The following is a 21669-nucleotide window of genomic DNA, read 5'->3' as shown; positions in this document are numbered from 1 at the left end:
AAAGTAAACCAAGAAACCATACAGAGGGTAAGACGCCCATAAAAGGGTTTTTAAACGAAGCTGTTAGCTCCCTGTACATTACCTATGGTGTTAGCATTAGCAGCTAATTAGCCTCTAGCTATCACCACTTAGTTGTTTACAATTCATCCAAAACGAAACAAGCATTAATTAGTGCTGTTCGGTGGGAAAATGTGAGCTTATAAACACAGGGGATTTATTATCATGTACTGTTGCTAACATATATTATAATTCATAGTTATCTTCTGGTATGTGGGTAACGTTGTTATATATTTCGTTTTGATTTACAGTTGCTGGATGAAAACGACCAGTTAATAAGATGCATCACTGAATACATGCAGAAAGGCCGAGCAGTGGAGTGTGTTCAGTAAGTCAAACTAATCCTAGAGTTAAGGTGTTTTAGTAGAACCGAGATCATCTACTTAAACCTAAGTGTACCCACTATGCAGCCAAACGTTATTTTAAGTAGTTACATTATAACATATATCATTGGATTATAAATATCAGTACTGGAAGAAATCCTCAGATATGCTTGAATACAAGTAGCAATAGTTGTGTAAACAAACTCTTGTATAAGTAAAGGTATTTATCAAGTAAATGTACATAGTGTATACATACTCAGTGTGCAAATTTGTATCCGTCACACTATTTATATTAGTTTCTTATTATTGCAGAAACATTAGTTGTATTTTAGGATTATAGCTTCTACTAATAAAGTACATTTTTATCATTTGTATACTCTGTACTGTTGTGTGGTTTACTTTACCATATAGCAATGAATTGTAATTAATATGCTTATCAAATATTTAAAAAATCTATCAGCAATTAACCATCAACCAGGAACATTAGAGCCAAGTAAAAAGTATTTCCCTCTGAAATGTACTGAAAAGTGCATTGCATTGTAAGACGCAAGTATCTCAAAATTGCACATGAGCACAGTTCTAGAGTATTGTTACCTGTGTCGTTTCTGATGAGTACTTTCAGCTGCGGATTTTATTTGAACAGATATCAACAGATCCTGCACCGAAACATTGTGTATTTGGCCACCATCGCTGATGCCAGCCCAGACAACACGCCTCCTCCTACTAATGTAAAGACTAGCTTCACAATTCACTAATACCTAACACAGTAATGATATAAATGGTATTGTTTAATGACTATTTGCTTATTCCTAATACTCTGTTATTGTTTCTGTTTCCAGTCGACGTCTAATGAAACCTCGATGTCAACTGTGAGCGGACAAGGAGGGTCGTAGATGCATAGATACCTAAGACATGCTATATTTCATTTATTCGTTATATGGAAAATTCTGTGAATTGAAAATGTTATTTTTGAATGAGTTGAACATTAAAAATATTTTGTATTTACGCTGTGTCTTGGTTCAGTTGGTATCAATGCACACGATGAAGAAAAGAAAATGTGAGCAACCTTTCAACAGAAAAACTCCAAAGACACATTTGAATTGCTAGTCATTTTTATTCGTTTTTTGCATTGCTGGTACACTTGGAAAGATTCAGTTGCCAGCTCAAGAGAACAAGAAGCAACATAAGCCAAGCAGTCCCCTTCATATCGTCTATCAGGGCAACATTTTTTTTTTTTTTTTTTTTTGTAGAAGCCACTATTAAACCATTTGACACAGCTGAGAAGCTAACAGTTACAGTCCAAGGTCTGTAACGAGTTCTTTAAAAAAGGCTGCGACAGTTAGGGAGAAAACACAGACAGAAAGCAACAAACCCTATATCTTGATTGTGCAAAGCACATTAACTATAAAAAGATATATATTTATATGTATATACAGCAAACAATTCTCTGTAAACATGTTAAGTATGTTAGTTTTCTGAAAACATGGTGTCATTTCATAAATACAGGCAACATTGGCATCCGCAAACATCACAAAAAGATAACATTCTGGGCTTTTAAATGCAGCCCGTTGCCATAGAAACCGCAGAAACAAGGGCTCGAAAGCGCCCTCATCACACAATGTTTTAGTGTCGAGCTTGGCATATTTGGTAACCTTTATAGATAGATGGTGTAGTTCAACTCTGTAGGAAAAGAATGTGCTTGTTCACATATTGGGAGGTGGGAAATAATGTTTTATGTCATATGCCTAGAAGAATACTAACATACAGTAATGGTATAACATGTAAGAAAATACAAAAATAAGATTAATACTGTCAATAATTGTACAAGAAAAATATCGTATTATTAAACAGAAGAAAAAAAGAGTTAGGTATATGGGAGTTAGTGTCAATCTGGAGCAAACAACTGCCAATGAGAGGAGATGAATGTGTGAAGGAGGTCCCTAAAGCTCTCGTCCAATCGGGCGTGACTTCACGGTTTAATCAATAATCTCTCATCTCTTCAGCTCCATTCACCTTCTGAACAACGCTTTGGTTGGGAAGTGCTATCATACCAACATGGCACAGTTACTGCTATAACTCTAAACTCCGGTCAGTTGCTGAAAAAGTAGTGTATATATATATCTCTCAAATTACACCTCCGCAGTGACTTACTATATTTATGCTGAGCCTGCTCAAAGCCTCTTAATAAAAAGAACTAAATATTTATATTTCAGTATTTTACAAGCTATGAAACAGTAGATGGTAGCTGTATTCTGAGTCATCTTGCGTGAGATTTGGCAGTTACAGCTATGTAGACACAGTATATTTATTATGGGCAAAAATGAGAGCATTCCAAGCCCCCTTGTAACCCCCTCATTTCCGCACACACACACACACACGCGCACACACACACAAGTTCAGCTGCAGAAGCAAGTGGGTGAGTGCGTCTCCAGCTCTTGTCTGAGGACGACAGACAGAGAAACGACCACTGCCAGCATGCACCTGTCGTAGTTAAAACATGGGCGAAAAACTTCAAAATACGCCTCCTTTTTTCTCAAAATGGGGGGTGTTGACATGGAAAAATATAGATACAAAAATGTTTAGCCAGTGTGTTTACTTTATTTGCCTCTGAGGCTTTGAAATCTTCCAATTTAAGGGGGTTTGGGGGGGGGGGGGGGGGGGGCAGAGATCAGTACTGGTGGAGGTAAGAGGGCCTGTGCTCGTGTTTCAGGGGGAAGGATTTGAAGCCCTTGGTCATGGGTTTGTTGTGTTGTTGTTGTTGTTGTTGTTGTTGCTGGGTGAAGGGGAAGCCAGAGGAGATGCCAGAGGAGGGGGGGCAGTCTCCGGCGGTAGACCACACCGGAGACTGGAGCATCTGCATGGAGTCGCTCCACTGGGAGGAGGGGGGGGGGAGGTTCATCTGGTACAGGGAGGAGCTGGGGTTGGGCATGGTGTTGGTGTGGGTGGAGTGTTGCCATGGAGCTTTGGGGGGCCAGGTCTTAGTTTTGCTGTCCTGTGAGGGCGAAGAACAAGTTCAGAAAGTTAGCAAACTTTCAAGATCTCACTCGTCTCAAAGTTAGGACATTTCAAAGGTCCCCTATTATACTGTTTTTCATCAATATATCACAGGTCTCAGATATATACAGAGCCTGTCTCTGTTTGGCTCCAAACACCGAACAGATCATTGCAGCATTACCCATAATCCCCTCTGTTTCAGCCCTGTTTCCAAAGTGCTGATTCTCTGTCTGTTACTTTAGATGAAAATAAGGAGCCCCTCCCCACGCCCCTCTGAGAGACATTTGGTTACAAAGAACACAATGGTGCTCTAGGAGGAGATTCAGGTGATAAGGTGGGGGGGGGGGGGGTACCTTGGTTGCGGATTGGCTAATGGTTACACAAGACAACACATCGTTATGACATCATAAAGTGGCCAAAATCTGATCAGCTCATTTTCAGACAGGTTTTTATAGAAATGGATCAAAAAGAGAGAGAATCTTTGTTCCTGAAAATTTCAGAGTCTCTTTCCACAGAGGGGACACATGTTGATGTAGAAGAGACATGGAGAAGAGGGGAGACATGTTGATGGAGAGGAGACATGGAGAAGAGGGGACACATGTTGATGTAGAAGAGACATGAAGAAGAGGGGACACATGTTGATGTAGAAGAGACATGGAGAAGAGGGGACACATGTTGATGTAGAAGAGACATGAAGAAGAGGGGACACATGCTGATGTAGAAGAGACATGAAGAAGAGTGGACACATGTTGATGTAGAAGAGACATGAAGAAGAGGGGACACATGTTGATGTAGAAGAGACATGAAGAAGAGGGGACACATGCTGATGTAGAAGAGACATGAAGAAGAGTGGACACATGTTGATGTAGAAGAGACATGAAGAAGAGGGGACACATGTTGATGTAGAAGAGACATGAAGAAGAGGGGACACATGTTGATGTAGAAGAGACATGGAGAAGAGGGGACACATGTTGATGTAGAAGAGACATGAAGAAGAGGGGACACATGTTGATGTAGAAGAGACATGAAGAAGAGGGGACACATGTTGATGTAGAAGAGACATGAAGAAGAGGGGACACATGTTGATGTAGAAGAGACATGAAGAAGAGGGGACACATGTTGATGAAGAAGAGACATGAAGAAGAGGGGACACATGTTGATGTAGAAGAGACATGAAGAAGAGGGGACACATGTTGATGTAGAAGAGACATGAAGAAGAGGGGACACATGTTGATGTAGAAGAGACATGAAGAAGAGGGGACACATGTTGATGTAGAAGAGACATGAAGAAGAGGGGACACATGTTGATGTAGAAGAGACATGGAGAAGAGGGGACACATGTTGATGAAGAAGAGACATGAAGAAGAGGGGACACATGTTGATGTAGAAGAGACATGGAGAAGAGGGGACACATGTTGATGTAGAAGAGACATGAAGAAGAGGGGACACATGTTGATGAAGAAGAGACATGAAGAAGAGGGGACACATGTTGATGAAGAAGAGACATGAAGAAGAGGGGACACATGTTGATGTAGAAGAGACATGGAGAAGAGGGGACACATGTTGATGTAGAAGAGACATGGAGAAGAGGGGACACATGTTGATGTAGAAGAGACATGAAGAAGTGGGTTCTGTATAATAGGTGACCTTAAACACTTCTCACTGGTGTTTTGTGACTGCACCTATTTTTCCAATTAAATGTTTTTAATTCTGTTTGAAAGTGGGTTTGCTATCCTGGCTCCAAAATGGTGGAATGAGCTCCCCATTGAAATCAGGACAGCAGATAGCTTACACATCTTCTTCAGACTGAAAACTCATCTCTTTAGACTCCACTTTGAGCGATAGAATTACTAACAAAGCACTTATATACTAATAAAGGGCTGGCTTATCTAAAGCCAGTTGAGAAGCACTTGAAATGTTTGGCTCTATGAAACCTGATTTACTTATATGATTCTGTGTCTAATACATTACCTGGTTATCATCGCTGAGGTGATGCAGCGGGGGGGAGGGCAGGGTGCAAACCTCAGGCTCTCCACAGCTGTGTTTCCTGAGACATTAAACTTTATTAGCACTCAAACCCTGCACAGCCAGAGAACCCCAGTCTATCAATTCAATTCAAATGGATTTACATCGCCCACTATCACAAATCACATTTCTCTCAGATCACAAATCAACAAACATATCTGAGAATATAGTAAAATGACATGTGAAAATACCAATGAATGGGCACAACACACACACTGACACAAAGACAGTTGGAATACAATCATTAACATGCCATAAGAGGAAGGCTCCATGATGATGTCATCAGGACAGTTTTACCTCCTCTGTTTGACCGCTGCCACCAGGTCGGGTCCGGAGAACATGGAGAACAAACTGTCCCCGTTGGCTGAAGACGTCTCGTCGCTGGAGCTGGCCGAGTCGCCCTGATTGGCCGACCAGCTGCTGTTCACCGCCTCCCTGAGGGCACAGAGAGAGAGAGAGAGAGAGAGAGAGAGAGAGAGAGGAGGAGTTAGCGCTGACGTTACGATCTCAGGGACATATTTCAGAAAGAGAAAGGATGATATTGACCGAACACAGGTGTAGCGTGTCATTTAATTATATATCTAACTTGTGCACCCCCCCCCCCCAACTCAAACATGTTGTATTTGTAATTTGACACATTTTTGAGCGCCTTGGTTAGCCATCATTTAAATTCAAGGCTTTTATTGTCATGTGTACATCGTCATAGCTACAGTGTAGTTATGACGATGAACATCTGAGGTCACAGGCTCCTCCAACAGTGCAATAGTTAAGATCAAGTAACAAAAATAAAATAGAATAGAAACAGTGCAATAAGAGTCTACAAGTGATTGGAATATGATATTAGATAAATAATGTGTAAGTTGCAGACGGGTGAATGTTATGGATGTTCTTTCAACAGTCCAGGTGTTTAACAGTCTTATGGCCGGTGGGATGAAACTGTCCCCGGTCTGGTGGTCGTATATATTTTATATTTGATGATATATAAGTGTCATTTGTTAGAACAATGGAAATGCAAACGTCAAACTCTTTTTCCTGCACAGCAGTGTGTGATGGATGAGAAACCCACCCCTCGCTGTAGTACTCTGGGTGGGACCAGGTCCTGTGCTGCTCTTCAGCCATTGGCCAGTTGCTGCGTGTGTTGCTAGGGCGACGGATGTGCTGCACCTGCCGTTTCTGCTGCATGGCCTGACTGACGCCGGCCACGTAACGAGCAAACTCCGGGTCTGAACCCACTGATAGGAGGAGAAGAGAGAGTGAGAGGGGGAGAAGAGAGAGGGGGAGAAGAGAAGAGAAGAGAAAAGAGAGAGAGAGAGAGAGAGAGAGAGAGAAACAGTGAGTTTCCGACACAGCCCTTCTCATTGGCTCCTGAAGCTCTATCTCTCAGCCAGACTGTCGAATGAGCAGAAACATCACAAAGGCTGTGAGTCAGCTCTGCACAATGGGTTGGAGTGCGATCCAAAGAGTCTGCTGCTCTGTGCACACAGCGTCTGACCCCGGAGGACATCAGCAGAAAGCGTCACAGAGAACACAGCTGCTCTCACTCTGAGCTATATTCATTATCTTACTCGGATCAGGGTCAGAGGTTTGAAATGTGCTGGGTGGTCAGAAGATGGGATATAAATACATTTCATTACCGCACTGAAAGGCTGAGGCACAGCCATGAAGCTATCTTGGGCTCCGACCCGAGCAGAATTAATGTCAAATCAATGTGGAGCTCTAAGAATAAACCAAATACTTCCACGACAGATGGTTGAAGTTCGTGGAGTTGTTTATTTATTATCTGCTACAAGGATATGATATAAATGTTATGAGTTTAATCTTTGTTTTGTTTTCTGGGTCTTTAGTGTGTAGAGAGAAGGAACATATTTTCAGTGCTGGATCGTTTACATTATAACATCTAATGTTTATTATTAAGATGATAAGAATATTTCATGCCAGCCTCCCTCCTAGATCTGGAACATTTAGGTAATAGACTAAAGTACTAACCCTAACCGACTACAGTACTAACCCTAACCCTAATAGACTAAAGTACTAACCCTAACCAACTAAAGTACTAACCCTAATAGACTAAAGTATTAACCCTAATAGACTAAAGTACTAACCCTAACCAACTAAAGTACTAACCCTAATAGACTAAAGTACTAACCCTAATAGACTAAAGTACTAACCCTAATAGACTAAAGTACTAACCCTAATAGACTAAAGTACTAACCCTAACCAACTAAAGTACTAACCCTAACCCTAATAGACTAAAGTACTAACCCTAATAGACTAAAGTACTAACCCTAATAGACTAAAGTACTAACCCTAATAGACTAAAGTACTAACCCTAACAGACTAAAGTACTAACCCTAATAGACTAAAGTACTAACCCTAACCCTAATAGACTAAAGTACTAACCCTAATAGACTAAAGTACTAACCCTAATAGACTAAAGTACTAACCCTAACCAACTAAAGTACTAACCCTAATAGACTAAAGTACTAACCCTAATAGACTAAAGTACTAACCCTAACCAACTAAAGTACTAACCCTAATAGACTAAAGTACTAACCCTAACCAACTAAAGTACTAACCCTAATAGACTAAAGTACTAACCCTAATAGACTAAAGTACTAACCCTAATAGACTAAAGTACTAACCCTAATAGACTAAAGTACTAACCCTAATAGACTAAAGTACTAACCCTAATAGACTAAAGTACTAACCCTAACCAACTAAAGTACTAACCCTAATAGACTAAAGTACTAACCCTAATAGACTAAAGTACTAACCCTAACCAACTAAAGTACTAACCCTAATAGACTAAAGTACTAACCCTAATAGACTAAAGTACTAACCCTAATAGACTAAAGTACTAACCCTAACCAACTAAAGTACTAACCCTAACAGACTAAAGTACTAACCCTAACAGACTAAAGTACTAACCCTAATAGACTAAAGTATTAACCCTAATAGACTAAAGTACTAACCCTAATAGACTAAAGTACTAACCCTAATAGACTAAAGTACTAACCCTAACCCTAATAGACTAAAGTACTAACCCTAATAGACTAAAGTACTAACCCTAATAGACTAAAGTATTAACCCTAATAGACTAAAGTACTAACCCTAATAGACTAAAGTACTAACCCTAATAGACTAAAGTATTAACCCTAATAGACTAAAGTACTAACCCTAATAGACTAAAGTACTAACCCTAATAGACTAAAGTACTAACCCTAACCCTAATAGACTAAAGTACTAACCCTAATAGACTAAAGTACTAACCCTAACCCTAATAGACTAAAGTATACATAAATTATTATTCGTCATGATTTTAACCTCAATTTTGTATTGTCTACTTCTTATTCTGAGGGTTCCTAAATCATAATTTAAAAAAAACTGTTAATTCCTTGATAATCACGTGGAAAAGTCCCCCTTGTGGGAATACATTATTTACTTATTTATTTTCATGCTATGAACTATTTATCGTGTCAAATCTGAGTGCTTCCTTCCTGCGTGTTCCTGCCTGTGAACATGGCATAAGCTGCTCATTACATCTTCTCCATGATGCTATGTTTGTGTTTTTATCATGTTCTGTTGCTTTTACCTCTTACAATGTTTAGCTAATTGTACTGTGTCCCTGGGTGTCATGAAATAAAATGTATTATTATTTCAGATCCGTGAAGCTATTTCCGTAGACTTCAGTCACATGCTTTTATCACATGGCAATACTTCTTGGGGCTATAATAAATGCTGATTTGATTTGATTATTATAACCAACTGCCCCCTGCTGGATGAATAAAGTTGATTCATTGATTGAAGAGATTTGTCACCTGCTGGGTCGAAGGGCAGCGTGTCCCCCAGGACCCCGAACACCCCCTCGCTCTGGTCCCTGTTGGGCCAGGTGTTGTTTCGGGGCCCCTGAGGCTTCTGGCCCAGCATCTCCGACATCACGCTGTCCATGTAGGTGCTGACCAGGCCCAAGCTGTACAGGTCTGAGCTGAGGTCAGGCAGAGCGGGGGACCCCCACTGCCCGATGGGACCCAGGGGGGAGAGGCCTCCTGGGGGGCCCTGCTGAGGGGGAGGGGGCTGCTGATTGGAGGAGCCGCCGAGCCACTTACTGGGAGCTCTCTGCTGGGAGGGGAGGACCTGGGGAGGGGTCTGCTGCTGAGGGAGAGGAGGCTGCTGCTGCTGCTGCTGACTGATGGGCTGCAGGAGGTGCTGGTAGTACTGCATGGCCTGGGGGGAGGGCTGGGGAGGAGGGGGTTGTTGTTGTTGTTGGGAGGGAGGAGGAGGCTGCTGTTGTTGTTGTTGTTGTTGTTGTTGCTGCTGCTGCTGCTGCTGCTGCTGCAGCTGCTGCTGTTGCTGCTGCTGCTTCTGTGGAAGTTGGGGTTGAGTGGGGGGCTGCAGGTTGCTATGGGAGATAGATTGAGATGTGGGCGGGGCTCCGCTGGGGGGCTTCAGCTCGGCGGGGTTAGCAGACGCCACAGAGTTCCTCCTCTTCACCAGGGGGGACGCCTGCTGGGACTTCCCCATGTTGAACCCTGACAGGAAGTCGATGACGTCCTGCATCTCCTGGTCGGTGGGCAGGTTCATGCCCTGGTCCTCGAAGCCGTTGGGCAGCTGCGAGGGGTCGGGGGGGCCGGGCAGGCTGCTCAGCTGCAGGATCCCCAGGCCCTTTGACTTGTCCTCAGAGCTGCTGCTGCTCAGCATGCTGCGGGACGGGGTGCTGGGGATGGAGTAGCTGCCCCCGCTGTTGGAGCTGGACGAGACCTTCTTGGTGAACTTGGAGGTCAGCTTGGAGATCGATTTGGGTAAACCGCTGGAGGTCTTGGAGCAGGGGCCGGGGGGCAGGTCCACCTGGATGTTGAAGTCAGGGGTCTCACGCTGCAGCTGGAGCTGGATGGTGGGCAGCGACTGCTCTCTGATGGAGGGAGGAGAGAGAAGAGGTTAATAGGGTTTATTGATGAATGTATTCAATCAGAATTAGAAAGTATATGTTAACATGGCTTTCCAATTCTACACACATGGCTGACACAGATCAATTCATAGACTGCTTCCTTTTAGATTTTGAAATCATGCTAAAATAAAAATACTTTTTCAAGTTAAAAGATTTTGGTTGTTTATTTAACCAACATCAGATTTAACAAACACTTTACACATTACTTGTACAGAAATGTGTATTTAATGGTTAAAGCTTCACTCACTTCCTCTCCTTCCACCTGTTGATGTCGAACACCGCGGTGTACAGAACGTCCACCAGACCCAGAGTCTTCTCCGGATCCAAGCTCCGCTGCAGCAGAGACATCGTGGCCGGGTCCTCCTTCAGACACCTGAACACACACACACACACACAACATGATGAGACAGGAAATACAAACACAAACAATGTCTTGCATACAAATGATATGAAGACTCCACATTTGGCATTCATAAACAAGAAAGATACAAACTGACGGGCTACAGTTTCAGCTGCCAACAGACTTTAGTGGATTCATCATGGACGCCTGCCTCTCTACAGGCTGGAAAAACATCTCTCTATACTTTTTTAAACTTCTCCCATTTGTGTGACGACAAATTATGAGAATGAGGATTACCAAAGAAATGCTATCTCTTGTTTAACTTAATATTTCATCTGCAAATGTGCACAGAATGAAATGACTCGCAAAAAAGATATGAGGAAAAACTGTCTCAAGGAGTCAAGGTTAAGAATAAAGTTTTGAAGCATCAAACTATTTGGTACGGTCCTAGTTTTGAACGTGAGGTGCTCACAGTGCCGGCTCTCTTAACTCCCATCTCTGTCGATATGCACACGATTTAAATATGTAAACTGTCTCTACACTTTGCTCGCTTAAACTCTGCTGTCTGTGCAAAATATTGCATGGGCAACTGTACCTGGGAAACATCAAGAATCTAAATGTGGTTCATGTGTCATATTTGTCATCAAAAACGGCACCTGTTTCGGATTTGTAAGAATACCTGTCTGTACCGACTACCCAGGGAACGGTCAGAGAATTTAAATGAATGTCTGTATTTATGTATCATTGGCCAAGACTCAGAAGGAAAGGGGTTGTGTGTGTGTGTGTGTGTGTGTGTGTGTGTGTGTGTGTGTGTGTGTGTGTGTGTGTGTGTGTGTGTGTGTGTGTGTGTGTGTGAGAGCAATAACGTGTAGATTTGAGTGGACTGTAAACTGAGGCGGGTGTGATTTTGATGCACATCTCCATGTATGTTATATATTTGTGGAATACATAAGTGATGTGATGAACTCACCATGTGGAGGGGACCTGGACGATCACCTTGGAGCCCTCCAGAGTGATCTGAGGAGCGTAGGCCTCCTTGTTCTCGATCTGCGCCGTATCAACCACCACCTGTTGAGACACACACACACACACGAATCAGATACAAGATGCTTTCACAGCAATCTAGCTCCTTATTGAGAATCAGTGTTGCCACAATAATGGAGTTTCTGACTTCAAAGCAACACCATGAAAGATATCGATATGCAACACAACGGGAAGATATTGCCCCAACATTGAGGGCAGAAAATGTAAGGTTTATTTTAATAAAAAGGTGAATACTACAAAGCTTTAAACACTTCCACAATGACATTTCTTTTCCTGGCTGGTCGAGAACGACACTGTAGTAAACATTCACAATGAGAGGCTGTGACTCAGGAGGAAGTCAACGTGTCTTGTGCAGATACTCAACTCCAAACATGGTTGAGTAAACATTCATGGAAAGTGTGTGTGACTGTGTATCACTCCTGAAGAGCAGAGGGCCCCATGTATGGTAGTGTGTGAATGTGTGAATGAAGGCTTGAGCAGTAAAGTGCTTCGAGTCGTCACACACACGAGAGAAGCTCTTTATATTTGCAGCCTATCAAACAACTCTTTCACAATATTCCTCTGTAAGTATGTTGAAAAGTATCTGTGATGCAAAACATGCTAGTAACAACTAAATGAATTTGTAATTGTATGTTCAAGTAACAAATGAGGTTATTATTATTCTTATAGGCCACATGTACACATGCTCTACAAAATAAATTATTATTATTGTAACCTTAAATTACTTTGCAAACATCAGCAAAACTGTTGAAGAAAAAGCAGCAGGTACTGTTGAATTAATAATGTGGAAAGTGATCAAATGTATGAGGTTTAAGACTTTTAGGATAAATATTTATGAAGAAATGAGGGCTGTTAATATACTCCTGTGCTGCAATACATTCACTAAAGTTCAATGGAGTCTCAATTTAAACACCTACAAATGGTGGGATACATTTCTTGCATTCTAATAAAAACCCAACGCAGTGTTAAAACAAAACACTGGTTTCACCCTCTATACGAGCTCACGACTCGTTTTATTTTTGAAAGTAGCTCTCATCCTAAAAGAGGTTGGAGACCCCTGCTCTATAGTGTGTGAAACTAGCAAAGTCTACCAGTCATGGCGACACGGAAAAACATGACCTGAAGTCAAAAGTGTTTCATTGCCGTCTGGCATTCATTTCCCACCAAGCGGAGGGAGGCGGTTCAAGGTGAGGAAACCAAGCGCTCTCAGTCAGCCAGGGACAACAAACACAAAGCCTTCTCGCCGGCTGCTACTCATTTGAGAAGTTCTTTGAAAGTGGCCTTGGCTCCTTGAGGTCCCTCAGCTGGGTCACAGAGAGGGAGGGAAAGTGGGAGGAGACTATTTCCTGTATTGCAGGAAGTGGCCCTATTGTTATTAAAAAAGCAGGTGTATCCTCGGAAACCCCGGGCAGAGAAAGCAGAGCATTCGAGTTAACAGTCCGTCAGCCTTCAGAGAGACACGTTGACATCAGGGCTGGAGAGGGGAGGAAAAGAAGCCAAACAGACGAGGTCAAGCGATTCTCAGAAAGCCGTGACTCGTAGGAAAGAGGGAGTTTCTGCCGGGGGAAAATGTTTCCAGCAGAAAGCAAAACAGAATGTTGATTCTAACTGTGAGGAAAGTGTGTGTGTGTGTGTGTGTGTGTCTGTGTGTGTGTGTGTGTGTGTGTGTGTGTGTGTGTGTGTGTGTGTGTGTGTGTGTGTGTGTGTGTGTGTGTGTGTGTGTGTGTTTTTTCCTGCTAATGTCATTTTAAACTTCATATATTTGTTTAAAAGTCTTTCATCACTCGTCAAAACCCCAAACTAGGGTGGACATTTAGGTTTTTTTATGTTCTGACATTTTACAGTGTTTCTCAAAATGGGGGGGCAGAGGATACTCGTTCGGTTAAATGAACAAATATCAGTCATGCATTCTTCCTAAAAATAATATCACTATATTAGTTTCTTCAATCGCTAACCACCATAAAATGGCCGCTGCCGCATAAAAACACATCCATGTTTTTTTAAGTGAGAGCAGGAAAGGGGTCTTGATCTTAAATACAAGACAAAGAAAAACAATGGTTTTGTGGCTTAAACGTAGAAGAAAATAAAAGTTTAAGAAACACAGTTTGAGTTCAAATAACTGAATTGAGAGTGAATAGTTAAGTGCTTTGATTTGTGGCAAACACTAGAACATTAGTGTGAGTGTAGGACGAGATATTCTACAGAAACAGAGAATGAGAGAGACCCCAAACCCCTAAAACTATTACCTGACATTTTGTAGATCTAACGATTAATCAAGAATTAAAATAATAGTTAGCTGCAGCCCTGATAGAGTAGTGCAGGGACGAAGTGTTTGTGTAGGACGACCCGGAAGTAAGCTGCTGGTTCCCTCGACAAAAAAGCAACAGGATTTCTCCATAGGATTTTGGAAATAGCTCGAAATAAGTTCTGTGGAAAATGAACCTGTTTGATAAGTCCACGCTTTGTTCAGCCGGATAATCTCCACATGTCTACCCTACTTTTATCATTTTGAATCATAAATCTAATCGCCAGAAGCAAAATGCTAACGTTATGCTATAAAGGACCTACAGCCGAGTACAGCAGCACGACTTCAACGTCACGCCAACTTAAGATCCATATTCAAAACTACAGATTCAAAAAGGTAAAAGTTGAAGCGTTTGTTTGAACAGTCTGCAGGAGGCAGGGACTTGCTTTCAAGCAGAACAGGGCAAACAAACTTAGAGTGGAGTGTTTACGTGTTCGGCGTAATGACGTACAACGGCCTCGACAACTTCTGTAGTCCTATTCAGCCACTTGGTAACAGCCATCGTTTTTCAGACACGTCAACTCTTCAGAAATCACCAGCGGGGTCACTGCTGATGGATTTAATGTCGTAGAACAAAACGTGATTCGTCTCTTAAACGTGTCTCAGACCTTTTTTTCAGATATTTTCCTAAATCATGTTCAAAAACCCGTTGACTCTGAGACGAGGGAACCGGAAGTGGTAAAATGCTGACTCACTTGCAGGTTTTAGGGCTCGTCCCTGCACCACTCTATATGCAAGGGTTTCAGAGAACACACTCCATGTGTGTTGCTGCACGATGCGGTGTGATCTATTCTGGGTCGAGTGTCCCAAGGACCAGATAAGAAGCAGCGAACACTCGTCCGTCAGGAGGTTGTTTCACAGCTCGAGAACATCGGGAACACTCCCTCAGACCACACAGAGGAAATAAACATCGGAGCATAAACACACCGCTGTTACTGTCCTGCCGCTGACCCCCCCTCTCCCCGTTACTCTCCTTTTCAACAGGAGAGGAGGAGGGGGAGTTGTGTTTTCAAACCAGCGCAGGCGAGCCCCTCCTTCACCCAGATGCTGCAGGAATGTCTCTTCTCCTTTGTGTCTCTCTGGTGTTTGTTTACACCTCAAAGCAAGCAGACAGATCTCCTCGTCTCCATTACAAATCTGACAAACAATGGCACGCAAGATGAAAAAGCCACGGACGCACACAGGGAGGGGACTCAGAGAGTGAAGCAGGAGTGTGAGTGAAGAACAACAGGCCTCTTCACGTCACACTGCCACCTTCTTTCTGGTATTGCTACACCGTGGTGATGGATGTTAACAAGAGGAAACCCTGAATGAGGGTCCACTTGATAACCTCCTGCACAAATGTTTATCCAAGTATACCTTCAACAAACACAAAGCTACTCTTAGTGAAGACAAGGAGACAGAAAAACTAGATTTGACTGGTGGTTGTGTTTAATGATGTCACCGTTATGCTCACTAAATGTAAAGGAATTGATTTTTGTCCTGGTAAGGGAAGCTTCTGGATACAGAGGAAACAATGATTTGATGTTAACAAGTTGCAATACATTTACAGGGTATATGCAGGAATCCTGAAGTCAGATGGAAAACCTTTAAGACCTTTTTTAAGACCCTTTCCATACATTTTAAGACCTCATCGCCACTTGGATTTCTAACCGGTTACCTTGGCGACACACTTCACCTCACATTGACTACATACAGTATTGATTGTCCTTCTTCCTTATCTTCCAACCATTTGGACGCAGACTTGCATTTCCCCATAACGATGTTGCTTAGCAACCGGCGTAAACGGACCTAAGGTATGAATGCTGGTTTATGTCTATATATATTTAATTTTGTGTGTTTAGTTGTTGTGAAAATAATAAAATAAAAGTGTTAAAAATAAAATGAGGGGCTTCAGTCAGCATACGTTCGGTTTGGTACCATTTACAATAAATTATAATAAATGTTATTTATATAGAGCTTGTCCTGGTGCTCAAAGCACTTTGACTTATTGTTTATTTGTATGTGTCTTTGAGTTGTAAAAGATGATAACAACCGAGTTAAACCAAACTTAACCCAAAATATGAACTGTAATTCAAAAGCATAAACACCCGTTTGTATTCAGCTAGTATTCAGGTGTTGCTCAAGTTAAAATAAATATACTTCTACAAGGTAATACATGAACTCCCAGGTGTGTCCATCTCTGTTTGAAGATTTAAAGTAATAATCACAGATGCAGCTTTTCTCCGGACACATGTATCTTCCTGAACTCAGATACCAATGCTCGTTTTTCTCTTGCTTATTTTTTGGTTTTTGAGAACTGTGGAAATAAAGTAAAACGTTTTATAAAGAGAATTAGGGGCTACAGTCAGCATGCTTTGGTACCATTTCAAAATGTTATTTATTATTTGTATGTGTATTTGAGTTGTAAACGATTAAAACAACGGAGTTAGACCAAACTAAACCTGCCCAAAATGTCATTCAAAAGCATAAAGGTTTCTTTATATTGAGCTAGTTTTACGGTGTGGCTCAAGTCAAAGTAAATATGTTTCTACTGAGGCTTCTGTTGACTCATTACCCTGGACTCACATACTACGGACTGAAAATAATATTCCTCATAGTTCAGCACACTGTCATTTAATGAAAGTACATTTAGTTAATTGGTCTAATTAACAACCGTGATTTTTTCTGTTTGCCCAGAAGCAAAACACACCACCCCCCCCCCCCCTGAAATAACTTAAAAACAATATTTTAACGTAAATCGTTTTTTCCGCTTCAAAGCATGTCACATGACCACGTGAGGTGACTTCAAGATTTGCTGCAGCCGCCATTAGACCGCTACCCACTGTCTGTGAGAGTCTTTTAAGAGACGGCTCACGTTTTGTTCAGCCGGATAATATCCACATGTGTACCCTACTTTTAATATTTTCGAATCATAAATCTAATCGATAGATTTATGATCGATAGATTCCTCATAGTTGCGTTTGATTGATTGATATTCCAGCATGATGTGTGTGTATTAGCGTGTGGCTGCGAGGGAGTGCGGTCCCAGCCCGTGCAGCCAACATGTCGATGTATCTTTGGGCAAGATACTGAACCCTGAGTTGCTCCCGATGGCCGACGGTGTGTGAATGTTAGGTCCTAGAGTAAGGTACACTGCTCTGTGTGAACGACATGTAGTATGTAAAGCACTTTGAGGGGTCTTAAAGACTGGATAAAGCGCTATATGACAACAGTCCATTTATACACATATTTTATTCATCCTTTGTGGTCCATCTATATTATTGTGATTATGTAAATGAGGATTATTATTACTATTCAATTGTTGTCAAATTGTGGATGTGCTGTTTAGCTGTCTGTTTGTGTGTGTGGGGGGGGGGTGCATTGTTCTGTATGTTGTGTTGAATGTGTGAAAATCAATAAAGAGTATTAATAAAAATACATATATATATTTCTACAAGAACCGAAGTCACATTAAATCCCAGGTGTGTGGATCTCTGACAGATTTCCAGTAATAACCACAGATCTTCTTTTCCTCTGGATCACGTCTTGTACTCACCAGCCCGGCCTGGGCGAACAGCAGCTGCACGGCCGTCTTGCAGGCTCCTCTCCAGCTGGAGGGGCACACCTGGTTCAGGACCTCCGTGACGGGGGAGTCGTCCCGGGGCGTCACTCCGTTCTGACCCAGCGCCTCCTTGATGAGCTGCAGCATGGTGTGCTGAGGAGACAAAACACAGGACACCATCAACCAAAGATTCAAAGGTTTTATTGTCACATGCACAAAGCTACAGTGTAGGGCTGTGCAACTAAATCGTATTTGAATCTCGACTTTGGCTCGCAACGATTGCGAAAGCAACGTAATTTAAATAAAACGATTATTTCGCTGCATTCCCTTTCGCGATGATGCTCTCAATTTGTCTTTCGTTACACATCCTGCCCGCGCGTGCGCTGCCCGCCCCCCCCTCCCTAACAGCCCTCTCGGCCAGGTTGTGTTGTGACTTGCAGTCTGTTTAATAAATCCATATAAACACATTACAAGGGAGGCTTTAGTTGCCGTGTCTTTATTCTCCGGTCTCTAGCGTACAGCCAACTTTCACGAACCTCGTCAAGCCGGAGCCTCTTAGCTACTTCCGGTTTCCGGGTAAGGGGTTACCAAAATAAGAGTACTGCTGTAGCAGATTAAACATTACAGGTTGTGAGTGACATTAGTTATCATATTTATATATATATATGTTTTCAGTTGAATTATACTTAAAGTTCAGAGTATTCAACTGTTAAAAACACACTGTAAAAAATTAAATAAATGGATGTTTTCAAAGTCAATCAATAATCGTATTTAATATCAATTATTGACCAAAATAATCGTGATTATGATTTTTGCAATAATCGAGCAGCCATCACTACAGTTTAGAAATGGCAATTCAATTATTCTGACCTGAGCTCCTCCAACAATGCAACATATAATGAAATATAACCATCACTGCAGACTCTATGCATTACATTAATGCACACATCTGTTTTTTTATTATTACTGCACATATTTTATTCCATCACATTGTAAATACTGCCTTATCTTATTTTAATACACTTTTAATGTTATTATAGTTCTCATAATAGCTCTGTGTTTTTTTATTCTTGTTTTACTTTTATGAATGCACCACGACATCGAGTCAAATTCCTCGTACGTGTCAACCTACCTGGAGGTAAACCCGTTTCTGAGTCTGCTGACTAAAGATGGAACCACCATTTTTTCAATCTCTGTTCTTCTTGAATATTTCTTATTGTTTATGTCATAAATATATATTGATGTTGCATTGTTGAAGGAGCCTGGGATTTAAGATTGTCATTGTTATAACTACACTGTAGCTACTGTGTAATGACAATACAACATATTAATTACTTTATTTTGTATTAGTTTACGCCAGGAGAGGGCGCACTGAGTCAATTTCATGTATCAGTGTCACGGGATTGACGACAGCCACGCCCTTTAGGGTACGAGCTCATAAAACTATTAATTTATGACTATGACCCACCCATGGTCACAGAGAAATTAAGAATTGACCATTTTCTCACAAGTCACACATTTTCAAAACATTATGACCATAAAAAAAATGACTTTCTTCCAAGAACTGCGTTTGTCTCAGTAACACACTCTAGCGTGATCTAGCAACACCGATATATTTTCTCTCTGTTGGCGATGCTAACAGTCTAGCTTTAACGTTAGCAAAACTGTTTCCAAGTGTTAAGCTAACATTTACAAATGTCCTAGTTAAGTAATGCTCAAAGTGGCTGTGTAAATATCTAAAGTGAGCAAAAGGAAACACATTACACATTCATTACATTCATAAAAACACATTATAGCATGCCATGAAGTGTTTACCATTTGGCCATCACATCTTTGCTGAGAAAGGTATTATACTATTAAGCAGGGAAATGTTTGACTATGACAAAAAAAACCTGTGTATTGAATTAAACATGTTTAAGGCGAGACACTACAGGTGAATAGAGTAATTTGTTTAACTTAAATATATCAGCAAGACATGTCTCCAGTTAATTACTTTCATTAAGACGATTGTCTATATTAGAGATGTCCCGATCCGATCGGGGATCGGAGCCGATCACGTGATTTCCAAAAGATCGGAATCGGGAGAAAAAAATCGGGGATCGGGATTTTTTTTTTTTTAAATACTTTCTTTTAATTTTGTATTCAATGTTACAAAACAAAGATGACCATGTTCAAGTCTTAAAGTCATCCTGAGGCCTTAGTTTTGGTTTCAAATGACACAACATCATGTATGTGTTGCTTCTTTGGGGCTTGTTTTCATAGACCTGGTTATTTCTCTCAAATCTGGCAACAGGGTGGGCGCAGTGTCTAATTGTAGCAGTAAGCTAACGAGTACTGAAAGCTTTTTTTTGTTTTGATCCAATGCTGCACAACTGAACTGATCCAATGCTGCTGTGAAAGAAAGAAGCTATATCCATGTTGGATAGAATATCCAATTTAAATAAAAAAATAACCTGAAGGGACAACTTGAATGCTTTTTTTCTTTTTATTCTCTTAATGCATTGCATAAAGATCGGGAAAAATTGGTATCGGCAAATTGTCAAAATCAAATGATCGGAAGCAAAAAAAGGTGATCGGGACATCCCTAGTCTATATCAAATATGCAAATTATCCATTATCTAATTAAATATGCGCATATCTTTTGACATTTCAGGAACACAAATCTGAACATTGGATAAAGTCAGGTTCAAAATGCTTGCTTCCTTCTGTAGTGTACTAGAATCTAACATTTCTACAGAAGGGATTTTGGATATCTCTTTTTATCACTCCATAAATCAGTAAATACTGTCAACAGCCGTAAAATATAAATTAAATAAATACCTAGACGGTAGAATTAGTATGAAGTTTTAAATGGAGTGGAGTCCGTACCGTTTTCAGTTTGAGGTTTTCAGCCGCGGACTCGTTGAAGGACACTCCTTTGAGGAAGTGAGAGCCGATCTGCACGGGGATGGTGGGCAGCTCGCACTGGATTGGCTGAGAGGTGGTCTGCATCCGGCCCGCCTGCTGAGCCTCCGCCTCACTGCAGCAGCTCTGCACACACACAGCATGTAAACATACACACACCAGTGGAAAACACACAAAAACATTGACACAAGGAGCCACTAAAGAAGAATTGTTTAACATTGAAATGAAGTAAAAAGTGGAAAATGAAAAACTGAATTAGATGATGAATAGGTCAACATTTCAGAATTAATAAATGGTACATGGCACACTATTACATCATTGTCAATTATCCTGCCGTAGTAATCATTCTATCAATCTGAAGGCGGTGGACAGATCAAAACCGGTCATTTTGAGTTTGAGCTGCTTTGCTTACATTTCAGAGAGGAGAGAAAATAAACACCTTGATGTGAATTTTAAATAAGGTACTAATTGGGACTATAGATGTCTGCTAAATTCTCCAAAGGTTAGCATCCGATAACACATTATTAGCATATTTAAACAGTTCAGAAATCAAAAACAATTGTCTTAATGAACTGGTTATATATACACGTAACGTCCGAACCCTATTCACCTGCAATATATCCCCTTGGAAGAGCACTCACCTGTAAGGCCGCCTCCACAGCTTTGGGGTTCAGATGGAAGCCGGCCTTCAGAGCGTACTCGCTGTGACCCAGACTCTCCAGAGCTGCTTTATAGGCCTGGAGAGGAAAACATCACTTCATTAAAGACACCGTCTACTTCCACCCTCTTTACTAAATCTAAATGCATTTACTTTTGAGGAAATATAAATAAAAAGTTGTTTTACAAGGTCTCCTATCATGCAAAATGCACTTTGATGTCTTTCATAAGTATGTGTCCCCGGTGTGTCGGGATAGGGATGGGTACCGAGCCCCGGTATTAAACGGGCCCCGGGGCTGCATTATTAAAGACACTGGTACCGATAAGCTCCGGCGTTATCGGTCTTTTTATCGGTACTGGAGACATCTAAAGCATATATGTCATATGTATTATAGTGTCGCCAACTCCGTTTCTAATACGCAAAAAGACTGCAAAACGCGGTTCATAAAGTCAAGTACCCCTCAAAAGGTCCGGTTTATTTCATCTTAAGGATGCGCACCAAGCAACATCTCCAGGTGCTCCTTTGAGAAC

General features: G+C 41.3%; 2 protein-coding genes across 3 annotated transcripts in view; one reads left to right on the top strand and one right to left on the bottom strand.

Moving 5' to 3' along the window:
* The window catches only part of ss18l2 (ss18, like 2), an 11970-nt gene extending 10585 nt beyond the window's left edge, over window positions 1–1385 (top strand). The window contains exons 2-4 of the mRNA XM_079663938.1: window positions 309–385; window positions 1024–1108; window positions 1220–1385. Coding sequence (XP_079520064.1) covers window positions 309–385; window positions 1024–1108; window positions 1220–1273 — 216 coding nt within the window. The 3' untranslated portion in view covers window positions 1274–1385. The remainder of the gene's footprint in view (window positions 1–308; window positions 386–1023; window positions 1109–1219) is intronic.
* An 89-nt stretch (window positions 1386–1474) lies between these two features.
* LOC307028691 (granule associated Rac and RHOG effector protein 1-like) overlaps window positions 1475–21669 on the bottom strand; it is a 58714-nt gene continuing 38519 nt past the window's right edge. For both annotated transcript variants that reach the window (XM_079663932.1, XM_079663933.1), the window contains exons 5-14: window positions 21123–21218; window positions 20446–20607; window positions 17572–17730; window positions 11655–11752; window positions 10592–10717; window positions 9218–10308; window positions 6466–6631; window positions 5697–5834; window positions 5346–5421; window positions 1475–3372 (exon numbers count right to left, since the gene is read on the bottom strand). In XM_079663932.1, coding sequence (XP_079520058.1) covers window positions 3049–3372; window positions 5346–5421; window positions 5697–5834; window positions 6466–6631; window positions 9218–10308; window positions 10592–10717; window positions 11655–11752; window positions 17572–17730; window positions 20446–20607; window positions 21123–21218 — 2436 coding nt within the window. In that variant the 3' untranslated portion in view covers window positions 1475–3048. The remainder of the gene's footprint in view (window positions 3373–5345; window positions 5422–5696; window positions 5835–6465; window positions 6632–9217; window positions 10309–10591; window positions 10718–11654; window positions 11753–17571; window positions 17731–20445; window positions 20608–21122; window positions 21219–21669) is intronic.

The sequence above is a fragment of the Notothenia rossii genome, assembly GCF_949606895.1.
Source record: "Notothenia rossii genome assembly, chromosome: 2".
Taxonomy (NCBI): Eukaryota; Metazoa; Chordata; class Actinopteri; order Perciformes; family Nototheniidae; genus Notothenia; species Notothenia rossii.
This window is presented reverse-complemented; position numbering and strand designations above follow the sequence as displayed.